At 40.0% G+C, this 26,591-nt stretch overlaps 1 protein-coding gene across 6 annotated transcripts in view; it reads left to right on the top strand.

Annotated features, from left to right (window-relative positions):
- The first annotated feature begins 509 nt into the window (after positions 1-509).
- Positions 510-26,591, top strand: part of CTNND2 (catenin delta 2) — a 665,464-nt gene continuing 639,382 nt past the window's right edge. For all 6 annotated transcript variants that reach the window (XM_049823921.1, XM_049823920.1, XM_049823918.1 and 3 more), the window contains exon 1: positions 510-1,009. In XM_049823921.1, coding sequence (XP_049679878.1) covers positions 973-1,009 — 37 coding nt within the window. In that variant the 5' untranslated portion in view covers positions 510-972. The remainder of the gene's footprint in view (positions 1,010-26,591) is intronic.

Genomic DNA, 26,591 nt, shown 5'->3' with positions numbered 1-26,591 from the left:
TTCCTCACCCTTGTCGCCGGCAAGAAGTCTTCCGAAGAGGCGGGAGAGGGTTGTTTTTTTTTTTTTTTTTTTTTTTTTTTTTTTCCACCTCGGCTTCCCGAGGCCGGGGAGGGAGAAGCGAGCAGGGGACGCGGCTCCCGCTTTCCCTCTTGCTTTTTACCGTTCGGGCTGGCAGACCTCAAGTTCCAGTCACCCGACCTGAGGCGGCGGGAGCCGCTGTCACTGACGGGGAGGTAGGGGGGGGTAGAAGGGGGCTGTTCCCGCCGCCCCCGGTACACCAGAGACCCCATCCCCGGGAGCGGGCACACACCGGGCCGCGCCCCTCTGCGGCGAGGCCGCGGCTCCGTGCGGTGCGAGGCCGTGGGGGGGTGAGGGGGGGAGCCGGCCCGGCCTGGCCCCGCCCGGCGCCGGTTGCTCGGCCGCACTCCTGCCGGGGAGGGGACGGAGGGAGGGAGGGGCGGAGGCGGGCGGGGAGGCAGGGCGGGAGGGAAGGGAGGGAGCCGGGGAGGCAGCGGCAGATGCTGCGGCGGCGGCGGCGGCTGTCTCTCCTTCGGCCACATCCCGCGGCCGGTGCGCGTTGCGCTACGGCGGCGGCCGCCGCCGCCGCCGCCGAACAGCCTGCCCCAAGCCGCCGCAACCGCCGCCGCCGCCGCAGCAGCGGCCCCGCACCTCGCCCGAAGCGGCGGGGCGGTGGATGCGGAGCCCGCCTCGCCCCGGCAGCCGGCGGGCAGTTGTCCTGCGGGAGGAGCCGCTCGGAGCCGGAGCAGCGGGTTCGCACGGACGCGGGGAGACGCGGGCACTACACGCCCGCCCCGCGGCGGCGGGGGGGGGGGGGGGGGGCGGCAAGCCGAAGATGCTGCAGCTGGGCAAGGTCAGGACCTTGCGGTGAAGCCCGGGGCCGTAGCTCGCCCCCCCCCCCCCCTCTTCAATCCTTGCCTAGCGGACTGAGGATTTGCTGTTGGGTTTTGGTATATGTTTGGGAGAAAGGAGGCTGAATCGGCGCCGATCGGTGAGTACGACAGGCGCCGTAATGGTGCCAGGTTATTCTCCCCCCCCCCCCCCCCCCCCCCCCCCCCCCCGCCACACACACACACACACCCTTCCCGCTTGCGTGATATTTCTTCTTGGTGCCGGCTCCTGCACCGCTCCCCTCGGCCAGGCAGCCGGGCTGGGCTGGGCTGCGGGGAGCTGGGGTTGTGCCTTCAGCGGAGAGGTAACAAGAAGTGCGTTATTTTCCCTTGTTTCTTCCTCCCGCGGCTCCCCCCCCCATCTCTTTCCTCCCTTTCTTTCTACGTTAGTCGTTGCTTATGTAGGGCATCCGCGGCACCGTGTCTCCCGGCGCCCTGCACTAATGTGCTCGTTACGGCAGCGAAGTCGTGGGCCGGGGAGGAGGAGGAGGAGGAAGAAAGAGGAGGAGGAGAAAGAAGAAGGGGCCGGGGGAGCCGCGGGCGGGGGCAGCGCCCGGCCCTGCGCGATGGCCCGGGCCCTGGGGCGGCTCCGAGCGGCGGCTGCTGCTGCCTCCGTGTGTGTGTGTCTGTCTGTCTGTCTATGTGTGCAGCGGGGTGTGTGTGTGTGCTTCTTCTTTGAAGCCACCGTCTGCGAAATCCTGCGCTCGAGGAGCGGGCGGGGGGGGGGGGGGGGGGCGAGCCGGGATGTGCACTGTGATGTTTCGTTGATCTATGTTTAATGGCTGAAAGGAAAGATGCTTTTCTTCCCTTTACCCTTACCTTACTCTTATTCTGGTGTGTAATGTGCTTGCATCGATCGGTCAAAGCGTAGCTTCAGCTGAATCCAGTCGCCACAGAGGAGGTGCAGCAGCACAGGCAGTACGTGTAATACACAAATTCATCTGGCTGGGGATCTTGGAGGAAAATAAAAAAAACCCTGAAGAGGGATCGTTTTAGAAACCATGTTAAATTTCCCCTGCAAATGAAAGACTGGACCATGAAAGACTGGAGTACAGCATCTTGTGCAGAGGCATTTTCTTTCTCACACTTTAAGTGTTAGGGTGTGCTTTGTTCTTATTCAGGGTGTCGTGATTAACCCTACGCATTATAGTAAAATATCCCAAACTTGCAGAAAATATTTAGAAATGAATAAGCTCCTTTATTAAACACCCAGCTGCTAACTTTGTTGGCTGTAGTAACTGATACTTGTGGCCCTTAAAACACGTATGCCGTTTTATTGGCAATAACAAGATAAAGTAGAAACTTCACACTGCAGGTTTATTTTCACGGTCTGTATAGGTAGTCTGTATGTAAAGGGAAAACAGTGAATCGGCCCGAGCTGTGGTTCGTAACCTCTCCATAGGGTACGTCAAGACTTAGGTACCTCAAGACAGCGAGAGGGCTACCCAGAATTATATGGAGTTTATGTAAGTCTGTTGTGGGCTTTTGCAAAATCAAGAGAGGGAGAAATATCTTCGTCATCCTGTATTTAAGGGTGTATTCATCCTGTCTTAAAAAATGAACTGATAGTCTAACTCACGTAGGCTGATATATCTCAAACAGCCCAGTTAGTTGGTCAGTGTATAAATGACGTGGCGTGAGGGAGTAAGGTGCCGGTCTCCAGGGAAAGCTGCTGCACATCCAACTTGTGGGCCTCTGAGACTCCAGTGGCTTTAGGGGTTCTGTAAGCCTATGTACCTTTACACAGGTTATCTGGGGAGGAGCCCCAACCCTAAACCCAAACCACCTAGGAAGACTGTGCTATATGAGCAAAACTCGGACATTCTACGATGATCAAATAGCCTTGTAAGACTAATTGTGAGCCAAGTTGGTAAAGCTGTCTCTTTTCAGTCTGTGACTTGACCCTTTGGGAGCCTTGACTGGCTATCTGTCTGCATCCTGCAAAACTGCAGAGAACTTGCGATAGATCATCCTCATTAGTAAGAAGTTGATTAATGGCTCGGGACTGCGTTGAATGTGAATATGTTGAATGTTGTAGTACCGAAAGAGGAGATCGCATCTTGATCACGTTGTTCAGGGATGGTTTTTGCAGTCTGTTATGTAAGAGAGGCTTGGAAAAAAAAAAAGGAGGAGCGGGCTGTGTTGTGTGTACGTACCAAAGGAAATACCCCTCAGAGCTGCTGGTAGCAAGCAAAGTATTTATTTCTTAATGTCAGTTGCATGACTTTTTGCAGACTGCAAGAAGGATGCTTTTGGGAGGGAACTCCAGCTACCGTGCTCGAGTTCTGTTTGTCAGGTACCTTAATGGACGTTAAAAGCAATAAATAGCTCATCAGTGACATAAGCTTGTGACTTTTGCTGTGTTTTTTTGAATAATGCTACTGAAATAATTTCATCCTCACATAATGAACTCTGGCAGACAGCTGCACAAAACGGAAATAGTAGCAACTAAAAAAAAAAGGTGTTTGCATAATTCTGTTTTGCATAATTTACCTTTGCTGATGGATGGTATCAATTTAATGGCTGTGGTTCTGTGTTAAGTATTTGTTTCTCAAGACACGTGTAAAATCAACTTATGCTACAAAGTAAGTGCAGCAGCAGCTTATTTTAAGGGTTTTAAGAAATGTATTTTTAGGTAGGGCTGTAAATGGAGCAGGTAACAGAATCAGCAGAACTCATGAGTATTAAATTTTGCACTAAATTTCAGATACATTTTCTATTTCATGGTTCAGTGTGATACGATTTTTAGAGCTTATCACTTGTGGAATTTCCAGGATATCTTTGTTAGGATTTCAAACATACATTTCAACAATTCCTAGAAGCAACTGTCTTCAGGAGTATCAGCAAGATAAGGAAAATACTTTATTACAATACTCTTTACTTAAATAAGGACCTGTGGTTTTGATGCATATTGATTGCGCTTGTAAGTCATGAAGAGTTTGATATTTCAGGTTACAGCTGAGGTTTGACAAAAATGAAATTGATTGTTTCTCCCCTTTGAAGGTCTCAGTAAGGTCTTATTACAGGATGAGTTTTGGATGCTTATTTAACTGCACAATATTAAATTTAGTAGTCTAATTATTAATAACATACAAGTAAACAATAAACCTTAATGGAGGCAGCAGTTTTAAATATGGTGCATTTATTTTTTAAATCACAGAATGACTCTCAAATAGGACTAAACCACATTTGCTTCTAAATAAGAGATTTTTTCCTGACAAAAGTCATTACACCTACAAAACCATTATTTTTCTGACCTTTTTTTTCTTTTTTTTGGGGGGGAGGGGCGGGATGGGGACATGACAGGAAAAGTTATTTCTCTTATGTCAGTAGGAAGTCTCCATGCAAGACAGGTATGCAATCCTCTGCTCAGGCAGTGCAGAACCACATGACCCTTTGGTTAATGGCTCTTCTGTAGTTAGGCTCACTTGAAAAGAACTCTGAATGCAGCATGACACATTGAAACAATTTCTTCTATCCCCTTGGGATGTGCTAACTTGGTGTCATGAATGGGTTGTAAAAGCAGATTGCCTGACCAGATTCTCTGGCAGTATGCTGGACAAAATTTAAGTTCAATAAAATTGAAAAGGAAATATTGTATGTGTTTATATGTAAACTGATAGCCATGTTAATAGATAATTTTTTTTTGCTTGTATTAGTTGCCAGTTTAGAGTAAAACTAAGAAATGGAGAAACATCTCATTATCTATAAGAGCAAGTATTTAATATTTGTTTAAATTGCTCTTGGCATGCTAACTTCCAGTGCATCCTACTGTCTCTTAATCTGCCTATTCTACTTTACAAAATTTAATTATACTAATAAGCAATAGCTTCAAGAGACATAAAGCATGGAAGAGCTTGTCCTTTTGGCCACTGCCCATTTTATTGACGTTTCTGGAAAAAAACCCCCAGGCTTCTAATGAAACTTTAAAACTTTCTACTTCTCAGACCTACCAAAAAGGTGGTAGCTTTTTTTAATTCATATACAAAATAACCATGTTTGATGTTACATTTTATTATGGTTTATTGCATTAGCCATAATAGTTCTACTGTAAAACAAACCATTATTTTCCATTTGTTTTCATTCATTTTGGGAAGCCACAAATATGCAGACTCAACTTTGAGTAGTAACATCCAAAATCAAGAACATCTGAGAGCCAAAGGGGCTTGTCATAAAAGGTTCTCTAGGGGAAGATTTTGCATTTTTCCCATTTCTTCTATGTTCCCCCCTTGACCTGCCCCCCCACCCCCCCCACCCCTTTCTCTTGCCAAGTTTACAGTTGATGTCTTCAGCTCCCCAAAATCTTCACAGTACAGCAGTTTCCTTTTGGTCAGGAAAATTACTTTTGGAAACTGACAGTAAAACTTAAATTTGTCTGTTCAGTGTAACATGAACATATTCTTTTTTCAGCCATAGGTACATTCTTCTGTCCTAACATAGGCAATCATTGTTCAATTAAGTAACACCAAAATATCCCTTTAAAGCTGACTTTTTGAAGGGAGCCAAATGAAATTAGGCAAGTAGCGTAAATAGGGATTTGGATGGGGTTCTTAATTGTTTTAAACCCACTGGATGAGACTTAACTCTTACATATTCATTTATATAGGATTATTTTCTTTTAAATTACAAAGATGTTTGAGGAATTAATTAGAAATAAGTGTCAGTGTGGTGGTAGAAAATTGCTGTACCTTTTAGCACCACTAGAATTATTAAACCTTGTAATTTGCATCCTGTAAAGTTATACGCCTTCTATCACAACCAGCAAGAGGTTTGGAAGGGTGACTGGCAAAGGTCTCGGAGGTAACTCCAGGCTCCCTTCATACAATGAATTTCAAGGAATGTATTGTATTTTAATTCCTGCTTCCCAAGAGAGTACATCTACAATTTTTGAAGCTGGGTATCTGAAAAGCGAGAAAATATGCACTAGATGTTGGAAACAGAACATGTGAACCTTACAATTTTTGTTTATAGTTTTCCACCAAAATATTGAAACTCATGAGTGTGTGTATTTCTGTTGTGCTAGCTGATCTACAGGTGGGTTGTTTTATTTTTTTTAAAATTTTTACATTATTTTAGATTTCTCTGTGTGAAGAGTCTGACTTCTCTGAAGATGAGATACACAGTTACATGAATCAAGTCCTGCCATTCTGGTATCTTCTGCTAATGTTGTACTTGGCTGGGTAGTAATCGGGTTTCTTTGAAAGCAGGTTGTTGTTGTCCCAGTCAAATTTGCTTGTTTAAAAATAATCATTCTTCTTGCCAAGAGGTTAACTGTTGCTTTACCTGTTTGGCATATGGGAAGGCAAAAGCCTTTTCACGCTCATTTTTTTGGCATGAAAAATGGCATGGCATTGGATATAGAGGTTCATATTCAGTGAAAAGCAGAGTGAGAAGGCAGAAGGCTAGGTCAGAGAACGGGTTATCTAAGGAGACAACAGCTTAAAGGTTTTCAACAATGGAAATGGTTCAAGGTTAGACATGGAAAGCCCAATCCCTGGGCAAACCTTGTTGTTCTCTTGTATGCCAGAATTTTTAGAGAAATTGAGTTCTTTAAATAAGCAGATACCTGAAGGCATTCCTAACACCATCTCTTTCTCACTTACATTTCTTACAACAACTCAACTTCAGGACAGCTTTTGAGCATGCCTAATGGCATGATCTCATTTCTCAATGGCGTGATACCTCTGAGAGTGAGATTCTGTAAGATCTAGAAGCCGAATTCTCAGGAAAAGTGGGAGTTGGGCTCCTAAACAGTGTAGATGTTAAATACAGAGTGGATAATCTAGTGAATTCTTACAAATCAAAATCTAGGTCAGTCTATGAGCATTTTGACAAATTTTAACAACATGAGTAGTGATATTTGACACTTTCTGAACATTTCTGATGAAGTACCTGTATCCTTGATCACCACATGATGGTAAGCTGAACCTTCAGTTCAGTGCCTAACCTTGTCTGACCTAGAGTGCTTAGAAATGCAGTGAATAGAACAAAAAAGCTTTGGGAATTTTCAAAAAGTTTGTGCTTTAATGAAGGAGGTTGACAGTAATTGATGAATCGCATAATTCCTTCTATTCTTACTGCAAATGGTTTTGAAGCTTGAGTTACAAGAATAATGTGACAATGTGACTTTATATGTGGATTTCCACTGCAGTGCTGATGTATGTCATCTGGTGGTACAGGGGAAAACTTGGAAGCATGATAGCACATCTCTTCTTTGTAACTGTCAATTATATAGAAGGCGTAATGCATTCTCAAAATTATCATTACAATTAGAACAACAGAAGACAGCTGGCTTCTGTTTTGTTTATTTCTGTCATTGCACCACGTTCATAGCGTTAATGCCCAACAGAAGGATTTTGAGTAACAGAGTTGGAAGTCCTGCTTAGAGATCACCAAGTTAATTCCCAAATGCTTCTCAGCTATGTCTACATGATTTTCAGAAGGTAAAGTTTGTTTCGCTGTGGGAAAAATAGCGTTTGTAATCTGGCACAGACCTCATTAAGGATTAACTACTACACATGCTTTTATTTTGCTGATGACATACAGCATCCTATAGTTGAATGCGTATGAGATTGTGCAACACCCTTTCCTCTTTTTCTCCTGTATAACTGTGATGGTCCCCTAAAGATTTTATGGGCTCACAAGTACGTATTTCTGGTTGAAAGTGTTTCCGATGAGCTTGGCAGCTTATTGCACTTATTTTCCACTTCTGACTTCTATTGTCTTTACCAAGAACAAGTAAAGTATCGCACAAAGCCTCAAGGGTGTTGGGGGACTCTGACTTTAATCTCTTCAAAGAAGGATGGACAGGTTGAGTTTAATTAGGAACATGCATGTCTAATCAAAGGGTAAATTTAGAATCACAAGTTTTAAGAACTGGTGTTAGAAACAGAGTCATGATACTGAGGAATCTTTTTCATATAAATGGGAGCATTGAACAGAAGCCATAGTATATCTGAGAAGCCTAAGGCACTATTCTGTTAAGCAATTGTTTAATACTCTTAGGTAAATAGGTCTTTTTAATATGTGTCATTACATGTTTTTTTTCAATAAAAACAAATTCCAAAGCATGCATTTCTGTTCAAATTAGGGAAGTTTGTTAGCCCCTGAGTGTTTCCACTGGGATCCTGCACACTTAATTCTCAATGCTGACTGTCACAACAAGCACTCAAAGGACGGATAATACTCCTCCTTTCAGAGAGGAACAAACATTTTCTTGTATTCTGTGTCACCTTAAGTAGCATAGGTCTGCGCAGCAGTTACTTTATGTGGATGAAATGCAAAGGTATGGTATAAAAGTTAACCTTTATATCTCACCTTTGCCTTTTTGAGGTAGAGTTTTGACCAGTTATCTTAAATGTTCACTCTCTGTAAATACCTTTTAATGAAAAGTAGCCAAGATTAATCAGCTTTGTAATTCTTACTTTTCTATCTCTACGTCTAGGAGGTACAGTGCATGTATAGGTCTTGCTGTCTTTTTTTTTTTTTTTTTTTCCCCCCAGTCTGTTTGAAGAGGTGTGAATTTTTGGTAGTAATAGGTATTTGTTCTATTTCATGTGTATTAGTATAAAAAGACTTAAACCGAGCAGAGAAGACACCTGGTTTTGAGTGGTAAACCCAAAATTCTAGACGTTGATCATGATTTATGGCTTCAATTTAGCTTAGAATGGCTAAAACTTTGCACAGTTAGATTAAGTAAAGCAATTCAGTTTGACTTCCAAAATAAGGTGGGTTTTTTTTTTTTTTTTTTATTTTAGCAAGTGCAACTTTAGTATTTGAGGAACATGCTATACGTGATGCTTAATGCCAGCTAAGTGCCACATAGACTTGACCTACTTTTAGGACATCTTGGATTTTTGAGATCTGGCATCTCTGACCTCCTGAACATGCTGGTGTCATTTCATTGGAAAGCCTGCTGGGCAAAGTCGCTTCAAAGAACCTGATTTTCCTGTTTGTGTGTGAAATCCTCATATATATATTTACTCGTACCAGAACTGGCTGGCGAGGGGGAGCAGGGGTTTCCTCTACGACATTGCTTGGCCCATCGGAGTACTCAGGCTGACATCACTGATGGATTGCTCTGTCTGAGACTCTCAGCATAGTCTCCCCTCTAAAAATATCCAGTGAGGAGCTACTTGGCTTTTGATCAGTGGTGATGACAATATTTCAGGGCCCCAAATGACAGGTTGCTGGTGATCTATTGACAGAACAGACTTGGAGCAACAATGTTTGTCAAGGAGCCAAAGACTCTGCAATATAAATTGCTTTTGCCTTTTTTTTTTTTTTTTTTTTTTTTTTTTTTTACTGTGTATCTAGTGTCCAAAAGCAGAGAGAGAGAGAGATCTGAGATACTGTTAATAGCAAACCGAAAAAAGGCTAGGGGAGGAAGGTAGGGACAGGGGGACGGGCTGGAAGGCACAGTTGCTGTATTGTCAATGAATAGGAAAGATGCTAATTCAATCTTTTAACATAGGTAGTTGAGCCAGTCTGATGATTTCTAGCAAATACTTTTAGAAATACATTTTCAGGAGTGCTTTGTTTACAAAAGCGTATCGGTTCTCACAGGACATCTTGCACAGATACAAGCAGCAAAACATGCATATGTTCTACTTCTCTGCTATAAGCAGGTTTAGAATTAGTTGCACCTGTGTCAAATGTTAAAATGCGTCTTTTGCGCATATGTTACATAACTTGCATATTAGCCTCAAAAGCAATGTAATTTTTTATTTCCCCCCAGGCAAAGCTCAATTGTATTCTTGTTGAATTTGGTAACAGAAGTCTAACTGATTCAACAGGAGACCTGTGCTTTACAAGATGTACCTTAGTAAAAATATTTTTATCTCTTTATTCAACCTTCTTTCACTGGACTCTTCAATAATTCCACAATCTGATGTTTGTCATGACACAGTTGTGGTTTGTTTTTTGTTTGTTTGTTTTTAAGAAAATTGCAGATATTACAGTGTTATCGTAAAACAGGCAGGATAAGTAATCTCAGTAGTAGTGTATAATTTTTATACTTTAGAACTCATAAGTTTTGCCATTAACCACCGGGTTAATTTATTATTTTCCAGATTTGATCAATATATGAGTTCCAGATGAGGGAAAAAATGGTGGAGGAGTGGGAAAGAGAAGGAAAAAATCAGAACGCTAGTTTGTTTACCTACCTATCTTACAGACATATCCTTACTGACCTGTAGAACAGTATAGTTCTGGAAGTATAAGGTTTATTTACCTGATACTGTGGTATGCTTGTCAAGAAATGGTATTGCTTACTAGGAAGTTGTATAGACCTCTAAAACAAGTAACTAAGTTTATGGAAATATATTTTCTTTGGAATGAAGCAATTATTTGTTCCCCTTCTGCTGTTTATAAATTCACTTACTCATAATATATTTAGCATGCCTCTGGTAAAATACCAGGGCTGTAATAAAGATGCAAGGACTCCTGATTTTTGAAGGGCTTAATATTCTCATCATAACATTTAAGTATCCATGTTTTTCAAATACTTTTCTAATAAATCTTTATTTAAATATGGTCTTTTGGTTCTACTTTGGATTTAATAACTACATAATATTGGCGGGTGGCCAAAATTTAAGATATTTTGTCACATGGTTTTATTTAGGAGTGTCTAATTTGTAGTGTTATGCAATATAGTCCTAGAGAGTGAGTGGTTGGTATGAAAAAGCTGAGTTGGCCAGGAAAAGCGGCTGTTCCCATTCAGAAGGGAAATCAACCTCAGCAGTCAGTGGCAGATACAGCACCTTGGATTGCCTCTGTAATTCATCAAGCACGTTGCCTGTTGGAAGGGTATGAGTTGAGACCTGTGTTTGATTTTGGATCAGCTGAAGGAGGCAACATCACTGCGATAAATCCTCTATTACTTCAACAGAGTTTGAGGATAGCTAAAATAATTTTTGTTTTGTATTCCATTTTCTTCAATGTACAACTTACAGTAGTTTATGTGAAAGGGTTAGAGACTTGTGATTTATTTCACAATACCAGGTTTTAGATATAAAGTGCATTTCTGAAGCACAGCAATACATCTGCATTTCACAGGAACAGTTGGAGAAAGGAGGGCCAGCACAAAGCTTTTTCTTCTTTGCACATGAATCATTTTAGAGCTTCTTCAAAAAGGTGACTTACCCTGCTGAATGAATTTATAGAACATTGTGTAATGTTTCTGATGTTTTAATCTTCACCTTTTTCATATACGAGTAGAAGAGAAGAATAAAAAGGGACTTGCAATTTAAGGTCTGAGCATTTATACATCCAAAACTTTTGGAATTTGAAGATATATGCAGAGTTTTTAATAATACCTAAATATGAGATTCAAATATTACCCAAAACATAACAGACATATAAAGCAGTACTGCCTTGCTCTTAATTATTTCTGTCAGGCAGGCTTCCTCTTTTGTAAAGACTTTTTGTTCAGTTGTCTTGAAACAGTCATTAATGGCTTAAGTAGAATATCATGGAAGTTTCTGTGTACTCCTGAATTCTGTTGTTGCCTAATTTTTTTTTAAATTACCTTAAACATCTGGGATCTCTCCTGCTCTCTAACAGGATGCGAGTGCTATCACGTGTTAACAAGTGTGCATGCGTTATATATTTCATCCCTCTACAGTTCATGATGCTATAGCTGAAATAATTTTATGGTGTAAAAAGGTGTTGTCAAGGGGCTGAAGCTGCTGTCTGTAAGTGCTGGCTAGCTTGTGGTGAAAGGCCCAGGAGAGTCCTTCAGTCATCCTGTTTGCAGGTGCCGTTTCAAACTTTCTTATTGTTCTACTCACATGAAACCAAACTTAATGTTTGAAGTGGAAGCATATTCACTTCTTACTGATACTGAATTTCAGTAGGTTAATTTTGTTATGAAACTGGACCTCAGACCTAGGTTACCAAAGGACCTTGAACCTAGGTGTAAACATCCCACTGTTTCCTCCCTTGAAATATGGAGTGAGCTCAACACCTCTGAGTTAATCTGTGACCTTTTACAAGCAACAACAAAACACAAGAACCACAGTCAGGACTACACTTCAGCACTCTGCCTGTGCGGAGTGGCATATAACCAATTCCCTCCCGGGGCGTTTAGAAAATCATGTACTGTAGATTCAGTAACTGTACCGTATATGAAAGACCATATGCAAGAATGCAGATGGAGTAACAGACTGTAATGTTAATTTATCAATCATCTAAGCAATCAAACATAGTGGTGGCTCTTTATTTTGTACTACATTGGTGTGTTGACAACTGAACTTAGATCACAACCCTGTTAAATCTGTGCTGTCCAAAACATACTCACAGATGGTCCTTGTGCTGAAAGGTTCAAAAACCTAGCTAACACAACTGCTGAAGGGAAAACAAGTCTAAAGAGGTTGAAAACAGGTCAGGTACAAGCATGAAAACAGGATCCTGGTTGCTTATGTGCTCTGTCTCCTAGCACATGTAGCCCTTTCTGTGTTGCTTAAGCAAATACTTGTCTCTTGTTATACTTTTCTCAGTGCACGGGTGGCATAAAACTAACTTGTGCTTGACTTCATATGACATTTTCCCAAGCCGGTAACAACATGTTTTATGTGATGCAAGAGGCTTTTTTCCAAACCAGAAAATGTCGTTACTGAGCTTTTGTCCCTTCTTTAAAAAAAATGAAAATAAGTAAAAAGGGAGTCATTTGGAGGGGGAAAAAGAAGGAGGAGGGGGGAAGGTGAACTGTAATAGGTCCCTTCTCCATGAGAAGTTTAAAAAACAAAACCAGAAGTTGCTTTTGCAAGAATAATGAAGCTGTACAAGAAGTATCAGCGAATACTCTGCTGCTGGTCCCTTACTACAGCATTAATACTACTGCATTAACACTGAGTATATAAGGAATGGTATTAAACTAATTTGTGAGCAAGAGTCTGTTGCTGTTGTTTCATCATGTACTAAGAGAGGGAAATGGAGAGACAGCTTCTATTCAAGCCTTGTTGTGGTACCGGTAATAATTTCTTTTGAATCCTTTACTTCTTTGTTTCAAGCAAAAAGAAGCAAACAGACTCAGTCAGAGAAGGAAGATGAGGGACAAATGTTTGAATTTCCTGTATCCGTAGGTTGTCTTCTTCAAATAGGGGTCAAGTTGATGTTGAAGTAATTAAAGATACTTTCAGCAAAATAATTAGCATAGGTAAGCCCTAGAATATTTGGACAATCTCTCAGCAATTTTCTCTCACTTTCACAAAACGTTAAATAGTCGTCTACTTTTTGCTTGTCTTAAAAATATCTCAGAGCTTGTAAGATGATTTCTTAAAAGTGGTCTTTTCGGACATAGTTTTTCTTGACATTCATTTTGTAAGGAGAAAGTAACAAACAAACAAAACACAGAAGAAACAAAAAGGAAACAAAAGGGGAAGGGGCCAAGGTGGCTGGGCACCCTAGGCTTTGACTCAGTGCATCAGAAAGGTCACCATAGCCTTTTCTTTCCACTTTGTATATCAGGCAGAAGTTGCCTTTATCACTTAGTGTTTTTAAAATGAAGTAAAATAACTCAAAAAATACAGGTAATGAGTTTGGTGGCAAGAATGTATAATGATGGTTTTGACTATGTTATGGATTGTATTTATTGTTTTGGAATAATTTACATGTAGTACTATAATGCACAATCAAAAATACATTTAATGCAATATTAATTTGAAAAATAAAATTTGTTAAACTTAAAAAATTCCATGAAACATTAATTGTAGCTTTTGTAGCTGCTGCTATTTCAGTTAAAATAATAATTAAAAAAAGAGGTTTGCTGATCAAAATTAATTTAATTTATTGGAAAAATCTAATTTTCACAACTCTGATCCATTTATATGCTTGTAGTCAGCCTTGATATTATGGTCTATTGAAATGTACAGTGAATTTTAGAACATCTGCCCTCTAATTATTCTAAATATCACTATCCTAACTGCATGTACATAAGGTGATTACTCCTTATGTTTTTATACTTTTCCATTCTAGGAGCTGCTGAAAGCATGTCTTTGTTTTTCTTATCCATTGTTCCTCTAGGTTGTCAGATTACAATCAGCAAGACTTGTGGAGTTAACAAACCACTTACACCTCAGAAGGGTAAATACAACGTCAATGACAATGGTATTTCCTACAGATACAATCTGAAGCGAAATTTCAGTTTAAAAACCATAGTTTCTAAGAGATAAGTTTGTTTACCGGTATGTGTGGATATAGCAGAGTACATTATCTCCTTTATTCGTGGTAGAGATAATTTTTTTTGTACTCAGAGGATGGTTGGATTTTGAATCTTTGTTTATTTTCTGGGTTTTTTTGCTGCTTCTTCCAATAGACTGTGCCACAGTTGAGCACTCTTCCCTGACATCACTCAGTCTCCTGCTCTCATGAGCTTTGCTCTAGGCTTCATTACCTGTTTTTTCAGCCACTAGCTGACTTGTTTTGGATACTGCTTTTTGCTGAGTTAGGGCACAGGCTGTTGTTAGTGACAGAGAACCAGAGCTCACTCCTCATGACCGTGGTAACATGAAATTCTGTGGCGTCTCATTATCAGCCTGTGACTATCAAACTGTCTCAGGATGGTTCCAGCAGGGCTTTTTCTTTTATTTTGGTGTGGACCCCGTTACAGATACAAGACTCTATCTGATGAAATGCTAATAAACAGCTGACTTGGGGGTCAGAATTAGCTTGTAGGCAACGGTACATTTGCTCACTGAAGAGTGGAGGAGTTTGTGCTGATCCACTCGATCATGGCATCTGCCCATCACCCACATTAAAAATTCTACTTTGTACTAGTTGTAGGAGATTTAAAGTCTCTAATAATTATCTTTGAAAGGTCATGGCGATCAGGGGAGTTTCCTGAGGACTGGAGGAAAGCGAACATCATTCCTGCCTTCAAGAAGGATGATCTGGGGAATTACACGCCAGTCAGCCTCACCTCAGCCCCTGGGAAGGTGACAGAGCAAATCCTCCTGGAAATAATTTCCAAACATACGAAGGAGAAGAAGGTGATTGGGAGTAGTCAGCCTCGATTTATGAAGGAGAAGACATGCTTTACCAGCCTGATAGCCTTCTACGAGGAGATGACTATGGTGGGTGAAGGGGGAGCAGTGAGTGTCATTTATTGTGACTTTATGGGAGACTTTCGACAGTCTCCCATAACATACACACAGACAAGCTCTTGAAGTATGGATTAGATAAATGGACAGTGACATAGACTGAAAAGTGGCTGAACTGCTGGGCTCCAAGTGTTGTGGTCAGCAGCATGAAGTCCAGCCGGAGGCCAGGCACTAACGGTGTACCTCGAGGTCGGTACTGTGTCCTATATCGTTTAGCATCTTTGTTCGCGATCTGAGTGGTGGGACAGAGTTACACTTGGCAAGTTTGCAGATGATACAAAACTCGGAGGAGTGGATGATACGCCAGAGGATTGTGCTGCCATTCAGAGATGTGTTCATCGGTTGGAGAAATAAGCTGACAGGAACCTTGTGAAATGGAATGAGGGCAAAATGCCAGGTTCTGCACCTGGGTTGGAATAACCTCTTGCACCAGTACATGCTGGGGACAGCTGGCTGGAAAGGAGCTTTGCAGAGAAGGATCTGGGATTCTTGGTGGAGAAGTGGAACATGAGCCAGCAGTGTGTTCTCATGGCAGAGCAGACCCAACAGCTTCCTGGGCTGCGTTAGGAGAAGCATCATCATGAAGTGGAGGGAAGTGACTTTTCCCTTCTAGGCAGCACTGACGAGACCATATCTGGAGAGCTGTGCACAATTCTGCTGCATTTCTAGACCATTCACAGCTGTTCTTTGGCTTCTGCTTTGGCATCTGCATTGTCTCAAATATATTCAGATATTATTGGGCTTTAGTATCAGTTCACCTGTTACTTAACACTGAATGAGGAACAAGGCTTTAAGCTGGGAATGGAAGCTGTTTGGGACCAGGGAAGAGTCTTGGGCATGGGCCTGATGTGTCCCCACTGACACTTGCTTTTGACACAGTAGGCAACTGGTTTCTCTGCAAATGGTAGTCTGTGTGCAGTCTTCAGATTGAGCATTGGATGCGCTGATCATCCCAAGGATGTGTGTGCAGAAGTTTCTTGGCAGGCAGATGGCAAATGAATGTTCTGATGCTGCCTGATAACATAGACATAACGATGTAAAGGAGCTCAAAGCTTTGCACGGTTTCTAGTAGGGCCAGCACACCTGCAGTAAGGGTGTCTGTGTAGCACCATTCAGCCTTGCCTGAGACCAACTCTTGTATGCTCAAGAGCTAGTCTCCTGAAATTCAAAATTCACAGTAGCTAGAGCTGGATCCCTGAGGAGCTGTCGTCAGGATATTTCAAGAGTCTCACTACAGTTTTCTCTGAAGCAGACGCTGTATGATTTTGTTAGCAATTGGTCTTTCTTTCATTTCACCAGTCACTGATACGGCAGTCTACTTTTTGAATAAAGTGATGTGTATGTGTCAAATGACTCTGATACTGGAACTGAAGAAGTGTATGTAGTGTGCTCCCTTTTTTCTATTGCTCCTGGGATACCCTGGACACCCTGATCCATGTTTTTTTTATGTATTTGCTTTCTCAACAATACAAGGAGAGATGTTTGCTGCAGAAGACCAGTGGTCTCTGAGTTGGAAAGCTGTGGATGAATGGCTTGCAATTTCAAACTGTCCTAAAAATAAACACTTCATGGGTGAAATTTACATTTATGTGGTATCATTGATGATAGGAAATGCCTCTTTAATATTCAGATTGTAGAATTTTTTTCATTTTTTTTCTTTAAGAATGAAGCCTCTAAAATGAACTATTGTTTTCTTCTTTGTTTTGAGAAAGTTGCTTAAATCTGCACAACTGCTTGGAACACCCTGTATTTTTATACTTACGGGGTGATGACAGCAGAAAATTAATGCTTAATTAAAAAAAAAAAAAAAAAAGGCATTTTACATTTGAGCACTTTTGTCTTGGACCTGGAGAGCATGATCTACTGAGATCTGAACAGGTGGTTCCTCATTACACACTATAGGAAGTTGCAGCCTAATACCAACTTGATCCAAAAGTCAGAAGACAGTTTTGTAATAGAAAGTCCTTTTCCCTTCATATTTCGTATGGACAGGGTTTGATGGGAAGGGAGAAGTGGCTGGGCAAATGATGGCAAATTGGATGATTAATACTGCTTTTATTCAGAGAACATGAATAAGATTTAAATGACACTTCTTTATAATAAAAAAATCCATGTGGCACTAGAGGTTTGGAATATCATTTTACAGTGTTGCATAGATGGGTGATCTGTTATTTTGCTAGCTGTCTTTGGGTTTGGTTTATTTTCTCGAAAACTAAGTGAAACATTAAATTTTGTGAGGCTCCAGAGTTATGTGGTGGGAACTAGATTTCCCTGTCTTTTAACATGGGAGTATGAATTGTGATGTGTGTTTCTAGTTTTTGCTCCTACAGACCCAGAAGTCCTGGGCTACTTGAATGACATGAGCAAATCTGATCACACAGAATGAAACCAGTATTGATCCTCTAATGTATTGGTTTCGCATTGTCGTGTAAACCTTTTTGTACTGGCCTGCACTGGTTACAGGCTTGAGTTCTGGATTGTAAGCTCTCCCAAATTCTATGACAATTATAATTACCTATCTTATGAGTTGTTTCTCTGTGGGAGCAAAACCTCTAGAGGGTGCCAAAAACTGGTTTTGGTTAAAAAAGCTGTTAGGTCCAGTATTACTAATGCCTGCAGTGCAGAAGTGCAAAGTTCAGTTCCTGAAAGCTTTTCCCGCTCTCAGTAATTCAGGTGCCTTAACAATGCCTTCTCCTTTAATTTTGGTTCTGAAGTCTTTCTACTCTGTTATGATAGTCTTTTTTTGTAGGTTTTTGTTATACTAGGCACTAACTGTATGATTGACAGGGCTGGTTTTGGATTAATTTTTTTTTTAAACATACTTAATCTTTATTCATAATTTCTTCAAACGGGAAGAATACATAAAATTTCTAATGTCACACAGAGCATACACTGTGCTAAATATTGTTTCTTTGACCAAGGCTTCCTGTAACAGCAGAGTCTAGATATCAACAAACTATAGATTTTCCCATTCTTTTGTAACTTCTTAATCTTGACCATCATTGTGCCCTTCACTGTTGCCAGGTTTTCAAAAGCCCCAGATAGCTTTGTTTTAAAAAAAAAAAAGGGGGGGGGGGGGAGGGAGGGAGGGAGGCAGGGGAGGTGTTCAATAGTGGAGACAGGTACAGGGTAGAGGCTCCAGGAACAGGTTCTGTAAATAGTTACTCCTAATTGACTTGCTGACATGTAGCCACATTTTCAGAGAAACTAGACCAGATTTTTTTAAGAAACACTGTTTAATAGCAGTTAAACATGTACAGCATGACAAAATATTGCCAGCCAGACTATATATATATATAAAGCAGTGTCACTGCCAATCAGCTGCAGCTAGTGGTGAAGAGGACACTATCAGAAACAGTAGGCTAGTAATTGCTTCTGCACTTTGTCAGAGACATGAAATTTGCTTTGTTTCTTGTCTCTCTCTGTATAGGTGTGGCAAAAATACGTGGATATGTTCATGTATTTTAGTTCAAAATATTCCTAGGGATTAATCTCAGCTGCAGCCTTGCGTACAACCTCAACAGTCTTGAAGTGGTTGTAGACAGTAATGATATGCGTCTTTAAAAATAAGATGGTATATCAAAGTTGGAGTCATTAACACAGATTAAAAATTGGAGAAGAAGGTTCTTAGGGGTTTTGTAGGTATTTGGAAGCTTCTGCTATAAGATAGGATTGATTGGGGTTTTGTATATGACATAGGACTGTTTCCCTCACCCTTCAAGATATGAGAAGTATTTGTATTCTCATCAACACAATCAAATCCTGCTCATATTTACTCACTCTCAAAATTCTGTTGACATCAGTGGGACTATTTACATGAGTGAAGCCAATGGGATTTGCCCCAAATTATATAATCTCCTCATGAATTTGATAATTTATGTGTATTAACGGAGCATTTTTAGTGGTTCATGATCAAGATTAATATTTAGTCTACAGAAATTGTACTGTGTATAAATTAATTATGTGACCTGCCTAAAGAGGACTTTAAGAACATTGCAAAATTAAGCACCTGAAAAAACTTGTCATAAAAAAAATCAGCATCTATTCTTAAGTGGAGATGCTCATTTTGAATAGGGTGCTGGGGAAACATGGTGAAAATGGTGAGAGAAGGCTAACTAAAGAGAAAAGGTTGTCCCAGTAACATAGAGACTTGTTAGAATGGCAGGACTAATGGATACAACTTATGCAATCAATTGGTTTTACCAAAAAGTTAAGATAGATTTATTTAGGAAGCTACTCATGAGAGAGCAGAGAAAATCTGATGTCATTTCTAGGAAAGAGCAGAACTTGGGGATTAAGGAAAAGGGAGGAGGGATGAATCTGTCCCAAACAAAATCACACGGTATGCGTTTGATTAAAAAGTAGTTGAATGATCTCAAAAAAAAAAAAAAAAAAAAAAAAAAAAAAAAAAGTTTAAGATTCTTACCCTTAAGTGCAATCAGCTGAGACACTGCAAGTATATTGAGAAGGGTCTTACTGGAGTGGCTCATGATCTAGAAAACACACCTGCAGAAGATGATAAAGAAGCTTAAGCTATCTTCTTTTGCCAGCTGAAGGGAGTAAATTGATTGCAGTCTGCTAGTACCCCACAGGGAAGTGATTTCTGTTGGAGGGCTTTTTAATTTTGTAGCAAATAGAACAAAGAGAGTTGGAGGTGAATACTAAACAAATTGATTTTAGAAATTAGTTTGGACTTTTAATACTGGTTGTAGTTCATCATGGAGATAAAACTGTCAAATGACAGTAGTCTTAATATATTTATTGAATGCTATATTTATATTTAAATTACATAAACAGATTGGTAAACTATTCTGTTGTGGATATCAGATCAAATGGCAGTATTTTCTGGCCTTACTAATGAATTCATTACTGAACTAATACATTTCAGAGGTTATTATTTAAATTGTTCTCAGTTGCTCACTAGTGTTTAGTGTACTAGCTGAATATTCTGTCCTTCTTTTTGAAAAAAACCTTGAAGCTCATTTAATTCTACTTACATTACCAATGGTAATACCACTGGTTATGTTACTGGTGGTAATACTTATATTACTGCTCGTTCTGGGATGATACCAAGAGAATCATATATTTATAGGTACAGTAAACCCTGGTTCAATTTTTTTTCATTTCATGATGCTGGAATGTAAGAATCTTATCAAATTTAAAATCATGAACAAAATCTCATGTGCAGCTCAAAGGACCTGATTCTTTCTCTATCTGAAATTCATGAACTACTGGAATTCCATCTTGCTGTCCAAATATTCCTCAAACTAGCACCAGAATGCAAATCATAGAATTTGATTGCCTTTTCTGGTTGTTTCTACGTTTTTACTTCTATCCACTTCTTAACAGTATAAGAGAGAGTTTGGTTTAAATAGGATCCTTGCTAATGTACGGTGAAAGGTACTGGAAGCATGCTTCTGATGATGCCCTGGTTTGGTCTTGTTTGTTTGTCAATTTGTTTTGAAATCTGTCTTTGAATACTGATTACTAATGGTCATAAACTTCTGTTCCAAATTTTGGCTGATTGACTTACTGCATAATGAATGTAGTAAGAGTGTTTATAGGAGGCAAACTAAGGAAGTGTAACCGGTAACAAAATTTGCTGAAGCTGAAGTTAGTTTCGTCACTGTTACAGTTGCTCGCTAAGCTACCGAGGAGAATTTCTTCATGGTGTGTGTATGATGTCACCAGATAAGACTGAGGAACATAGGAAGACAGAGCTTGGTGTCAAATTCTGTGGGTTTCTTGTAATAAATGTTTGTGGTCTTTTTCTAAAATAATTCAGCTACTTCAGTGAGTTAGCCTTAAAATGATGCCATTCTGTTCAGATACTGGCACAAGCGCCTCTGCACCTTAGCGTAAGGATTACTCTACGCAATGCTTTCCTGTTGTGGTAACTTCCGAACTTGTACCTGAACCTGACTCTACAATCAATACAGGCTTAGGAAGTATTTTGGTACTTGGCGATACCTGAATATTCAAATACTTAAAATGATACATGTGACTTAATTTCTTAATAATAATATAAACAACTGGTGTTAAGGCTTAAGCTCCTCCATGCATCAGTACAGCATAGGCTCAGACAACTGTGTAGAACACGGGTTTTGAACAGCCTTGAAGTGTGGTGATACTTGGTTTTGCATTTTAAGAGTAAGCGTGTCTTTTCTGCAGCTATGATTACTTATCTGACTGGCACTTCTGAAACTTGATTTAGTATTCTCAGGTGTGCTAATTAAACTTTATTAATTTTAAATGTCTTAACCATGTTATGAAGAGCAAGAGAGCTTTTGTTTATGTTTTAAAGAGGGGGAAAAAACCAAAAGGATTGATATTTCTAGTTTGTTCTTCTCCAAAAACATTACTTAAAGATCACTGCCTGAGATTGCAGAAAAAACTACAGACAACTTTTAAAAAATCCAGCTGTTACAGATGAGTGAGTAACTTCTGGTTTTTAACAACTGAGTCTAGCAAAGTTAGACTTTAATTCTTGGGTTTTAATGTTTCTTTTCCAAGCCTTGATGTGTCTCTCATATTATACCACTGGATTTTTATTTCTTGAGGACAGAGAATTAGATTTAGGGTAATCTGTATCAATTTTGATGCATGGAAATAGATTTATTAGCAATAGAAAGTGATAGCTCTCTCTTCATCATGAATTTCTGCCATATCAATCTAGTGTTAAATCCTTATATCCTGGCATTCTATTCTTGGTAGTGCTGATTAATAGGTAATATTTTGGATCTACCTTCTAGTCCATTTCCCAGTGTTAATATCCAGCTGTGATTATTTTGTGGCTTGTGAAGAGTGAGTCTCGTTAGTATTTTTTTTATTGGCAGGGAGGGGGGTACTTAAACACCTGGTCCTACCATCAGATAACTGCAGCCTGATGTCATTTACCTGTGTGTGAGGAAGAACAATCTAAATCTCAAAGGTAGTGAAGAAGATGCTGGAATTATAAACTCTTAATTGGTGTGTGTGTGTGAAATACTTGCGTGGCTTTTGTGGTGGTGGGTTTTTTTGTTGGTCGGTTTGTTGGTTGGTTTGTTTTTTTAAGAGTTTTGATATTGGGATTGAAATTGAAGAACTTGAATTATGACTGTAGTAGTGAACTCAGTTTATACTAATTTTATTAGTATATTTTATTAGTAATATGACAGTAAGATGTTTATAGTATAATAAAATATATATGTGTCTTATCACACTTAAGGTGGAGACATTTTAATTTTATTACATTCCCCCCACAAATGTTTCCTTTGACAAGGTAACTTCTTGTGATTTACTTTAGTAAATACCTCGTCAAAGGAAACATTTGTGGGAATGTAGTAAAATTTCAGTGGTTAGAAATGTTTCTTGGGAAATTATAGTACTCGTTATGAATAATGGGAAGCTAGTCAAACAGCATAATTTTGTAACTTGTAGTATTGCATTTTATTGCTTCCTAAACAAAGGAAATGCGTGGGCCTTTGAGTGCCTGCACCCAGCTCATTCCAAGACAGCACGCATTAGTCTTTTAAATCCTGGTTTCCCCCCAAATATAATGGCAATTCACGATTATGTTTTCTCTGAAGAGTAATGACCGATGTAACCTAAGCACCTTTAAATGATGCAGAAATGATTTGTTATATGATGATATGTAGTTTGGAACAAGGTAGTTCTTGTAAGAGCGTAATGACCAAAACTGTCACTTTTTTGTTTTTTTTTTTTTAATCATTTACACTTGTAAATTGAAATGGATCAGATAATAATGAGGCTTCAGTATTTTTCCCTCAATTATAGTAGTGACAGCTCTTTAGTGAACTTGGAGTTCAGAAATAGAGCATCTCATAACTGATTGAGAGAGAAGTGCACGTGCAAGTAGAAAATGATTCTTGTGCTTATTTTTATACTCGGTGTTTTAACAGCTGCATATTTCAATTATGTGTGGCTAATTAGAAGCCTGGCTTAAAGGCAGTATTGCTTCTGGGGTTTTAAAAAGTACGTTGGGTTATTTATCACAAGAATAAAGTTCTGAGTTGATTTTCTCCCTGGACGACGACTTCCATGTTGCAAACAGTGTTTTGGTGTATGAGTGCTCCGTATTTGCCTGGAGAGATGTGGCATTGCCTTCAGTTGTATTTTGGTTACTCTTTTATTCCCTTTTTCCAGGGGCTGCTAACATGGTCCTGTAATCACTCTATTTGGATTGTCAACCTGTTGCCCTGTTAAAATTGACTCTTTATCTCTGGATTATTATTTTTTTTGGTAGCAATATATGTGCCCAAATATTTGTGTCAGAGAATTACTATGACTGTGGTCTCTTCCTTGCTCCAGGCAGAAGTGGAGTCTTGAAGTATTAAAGTAATTTCCACTGTTTTCTGAAGGGCTCTGTGCTGGTGGACCTTGAGCAACTACCTGCTAGTCAAAAAGTCAAGCTCTTGTTCTCTCTGTTGCCTCTTGAGCTATTCTCTGCGGGCTTTGGCTAAAGCATCAAAGCTTCTCTATTAAGCAGTGGATAAATCATGAAGTCATTTAAATGGTGTGTAGCTTTGCTTGAGCCGTTTTGGGCTTCGTCAAGAGAAACGTGGTTTTTATGCTGCTGTTGGGCTGTGTGGTCTGGGTGAGTTGTATGGTCTGAAAGGTGCAAGGACCAGCTTTGCACCATGGTCTGGGTCTAGAACTGTCACTTTTTGGGGGAAACCGCTGTGTTGAAGATAAGGCTTTCAGAAAGGGGAACTGAAGATGCTTTCTCGATTTGTACAAATCGTGCTTGAAAGAGCAATTGCAATGTCAGGTGAAATAAAAAAGCATTATGTAAGGGGTCTTGAAACATCCCCAAGCTGAAGTAATCAGGACAAGATTCAGTCCAGTTTGCTGACAGTTTGCTTTCTGCATCCTTCCTTATGGTAAATCTATCAAAATTCCCTCTGACTTTAACAGAGGAGGTAGCGGACTTAGTGATTAACTGCTAGTGTTACAGACTAGCTTTACCTCAGAGTGAAAAGGTATGTCTAATAATTTCATCCATATTAAATACACATCTTCCAAAAATATCCCTGTGAGGGTGTTTTTTTTTAATTTTTTTTTTAAATTTTTAAACTGGTGAAATTTATTGATCTATAGAAAACATTAAGCAGTATTTTGTCAGCTTTCAGAAATATAGTAGAAAGTTCAGCTGGAAGCACATTAGACACTATAAAAAATAATTTGAGTTCTGTTGAAGGCTGTTTAAATATCCAAATTGTTAGTGCTAAATAAACACCCATCAATATAACGTGTTTGGTTATCAGTGGAGTTCAGACTAGTTCAGAAAGGCATTTTAGCTTTATTCGGGTGGGGGTTTTGGGGTGTTTTTTGTGGGGGGTTTGTTTGGTTTGGGCTGTTTGTTTTTCTAGCTTAGTCTAAGATAAACTGCTTCTGTCTTCAGAATAATTAATATTTATGTTCTTGGTGCCCAAAGACACCTAATTCCGCATAGGCACGTGTTGTGTGCAGTTGCAAAGAGTCATTGCATCTTATAGTTTTTTTTGTTTTTTTTTTAAAGATGTGTTAAGATCATCTCTTCTTTGAATGGATTAAGAACAGGCAAATAACTCACAAAAAGGCTACAGAAATGCTCAAGAGGAGAACAAAGGAACAAAGCCAGATTAAAACATGATTTGAAATTACATTGGTAGAACTTTATTTTCACTTTTAGAATCCTGCTTATACAAATGTGCTCTCTCCTGTGCACAGATAGCCATTGACTTCAAGGAGGAAACTTGATAAACATGGACAGAATCAGGTCCACAAGCACGAACATCCTTTTTCACTAAGCATAAAATACAGTCTCTCCCAGATGTTTCAAACGTTTTCATTGTCATCTTTTGAACCTGGTTTTGATGTGGATAATTAAGAGTCATTGCTTACTTAGCAAATAGGGAAGAATAAGTGTTTTACAGTGTTTCTATTGTGCATGGCCAGATGTCACTTTATCACGCTGCAATATATTTCTTTGAGATTAATAGTGCTTTATCTGTCTCCCAGATAGATGTATACTAAACACCTGGTGGTTTAATATCTGTCTAGGTCATTGTTATGGAAAGTCTCTTCACTATGTGTATGCTGTAAGGTTATCTTCTCCTGTAAAATGGCTTTGCTCCATTTTATGCAGCTTCTGGTTTTTGGTGTTTAGAGGATATAGGTATTGATCTGTGGAAGTGCAGGAAAAGTCCTTAGCTCCCTTCTCTCTCTCCAGGCAGTGAGAGGGCTCTTCTCTGTTTTCAAGCCCAATTTTACAGTCCTGTCAGAGGAAAAGAGAAGTGCAAATTTCTTCTGCTATCCCTTTATCCTCTATGTGGCGTTTCTGGCATCCATTTAGCTCATGAATAACTGCACCGCTTGTTTCGGATGCTCTTCGCAGGGTCTTGCCAAGAGCAGCGCTGTGAAATGAGTGTGGTTCACGCGAGGTGTCGTGGCTCCCCACGGGGCTCTCAGTGGCAGTGCCGAGTGATAATAACACGGTCTTTTTGTTTTCGCTCTGCTGCGGTTTAACAAGCCTGTGTGTATCGGTGGAGATTAATTCAGCTTTCCTTCTGCTGACTTGGGACAGCATTACAGCACTTTGCATTAGGAAGCTTAGGTTGACTATTATATGATGTAGTAGGATTTATTTTTATTATTATTTTTAAGGAGTAATTTGGCACGGGAAAGCTGTCAGGCTGCTTGGCTTGCTTTGGGAGGCTCTACCCCATGATAATTAGCGAAGTAAAATATAAATTTAGGAACCTCTTTGTTCTGCGTAGTCTGATCAGTGGAAGAGTTTTGCCCGATTCCTACCGGGAGAATGACTGCTTATGGTGGTGATGTTAGTGATAATCCCAAACTGAGTAGGTCTTGAGTCTAGAAAAAGCTAGCCCTGCAAATGAGCCACATTTGCTTAATTTAAACATTCTTATGGATGTTGCTTTTGTAAGTAGCGAGGGTATGTGTGCTGCCGCTAGTCCACAGGAGAGGAAAACTAGTTGCTGCCCTTCTCAAGTCCGTTTCTGAGAAAGGGTGCAGCCTCTTTTCTCTCCCTGTAGAAACTCCAGCCGTTGCTTCTCCGCCCCGGGCAGCCTCTGTGGTCTCTTCTCTATGGGATCACCTGAACTGCTGCCCCTGGTTTAGAAAAGGTCTTCCTTTTCCAGCTTCTCACGCTCTTTCTAAGGTTTCAAGACTTGTTGCATCTGTGTCCTGATCTCATGGCTCTGTCTTGCAGCATATTTCCCCCCTCGGTGGGAGGAAGGGCACAAAAGAAAAAGTCTCAGGAGGATTTTTGCTGCTGTTAGTAGATGTCTCGCTGTACAGTGCCTGCCTCATTTTGAATGTGCTTTTGAAGTGCTCTGTGCTGATTGACCAAAAATTGTCATCTTCAGATATTTCAAGATGTGGTCTGTTTCAGACCCTCTGAAGAAGATACTTAGTTTTTTATTCTTCATGAACCAGGATCTATTCAACCCTCTTCTTCTCAAATACCTTAACTATAGAGGGCAAGAAAGTCTCATGAAAAGGATTTGTTTCCCTCTGTGGCCTGCATCGTACTGGTAATGCTGCCGTTACAGCGCTTCACTCTTTCTGCCCCAGTTCT

Source organism: Accipiter gentilis, chromosome 20 (assembly GCF_929443795.1).
Source record: "Accipiter gentilis chromosome 20, bAccGen1.1, whole genome shotgun sequence".
NCBI classification, from domain to species: domain Eukaryota; kingdom Metazoa; phylum Chordata; class Aves; order Accipitriformes; family Accipitridae; genus Astur; species Astur gentilis.
This window is presented reverse-complemented; position numbering and strand designations above follow the sequence as displayed.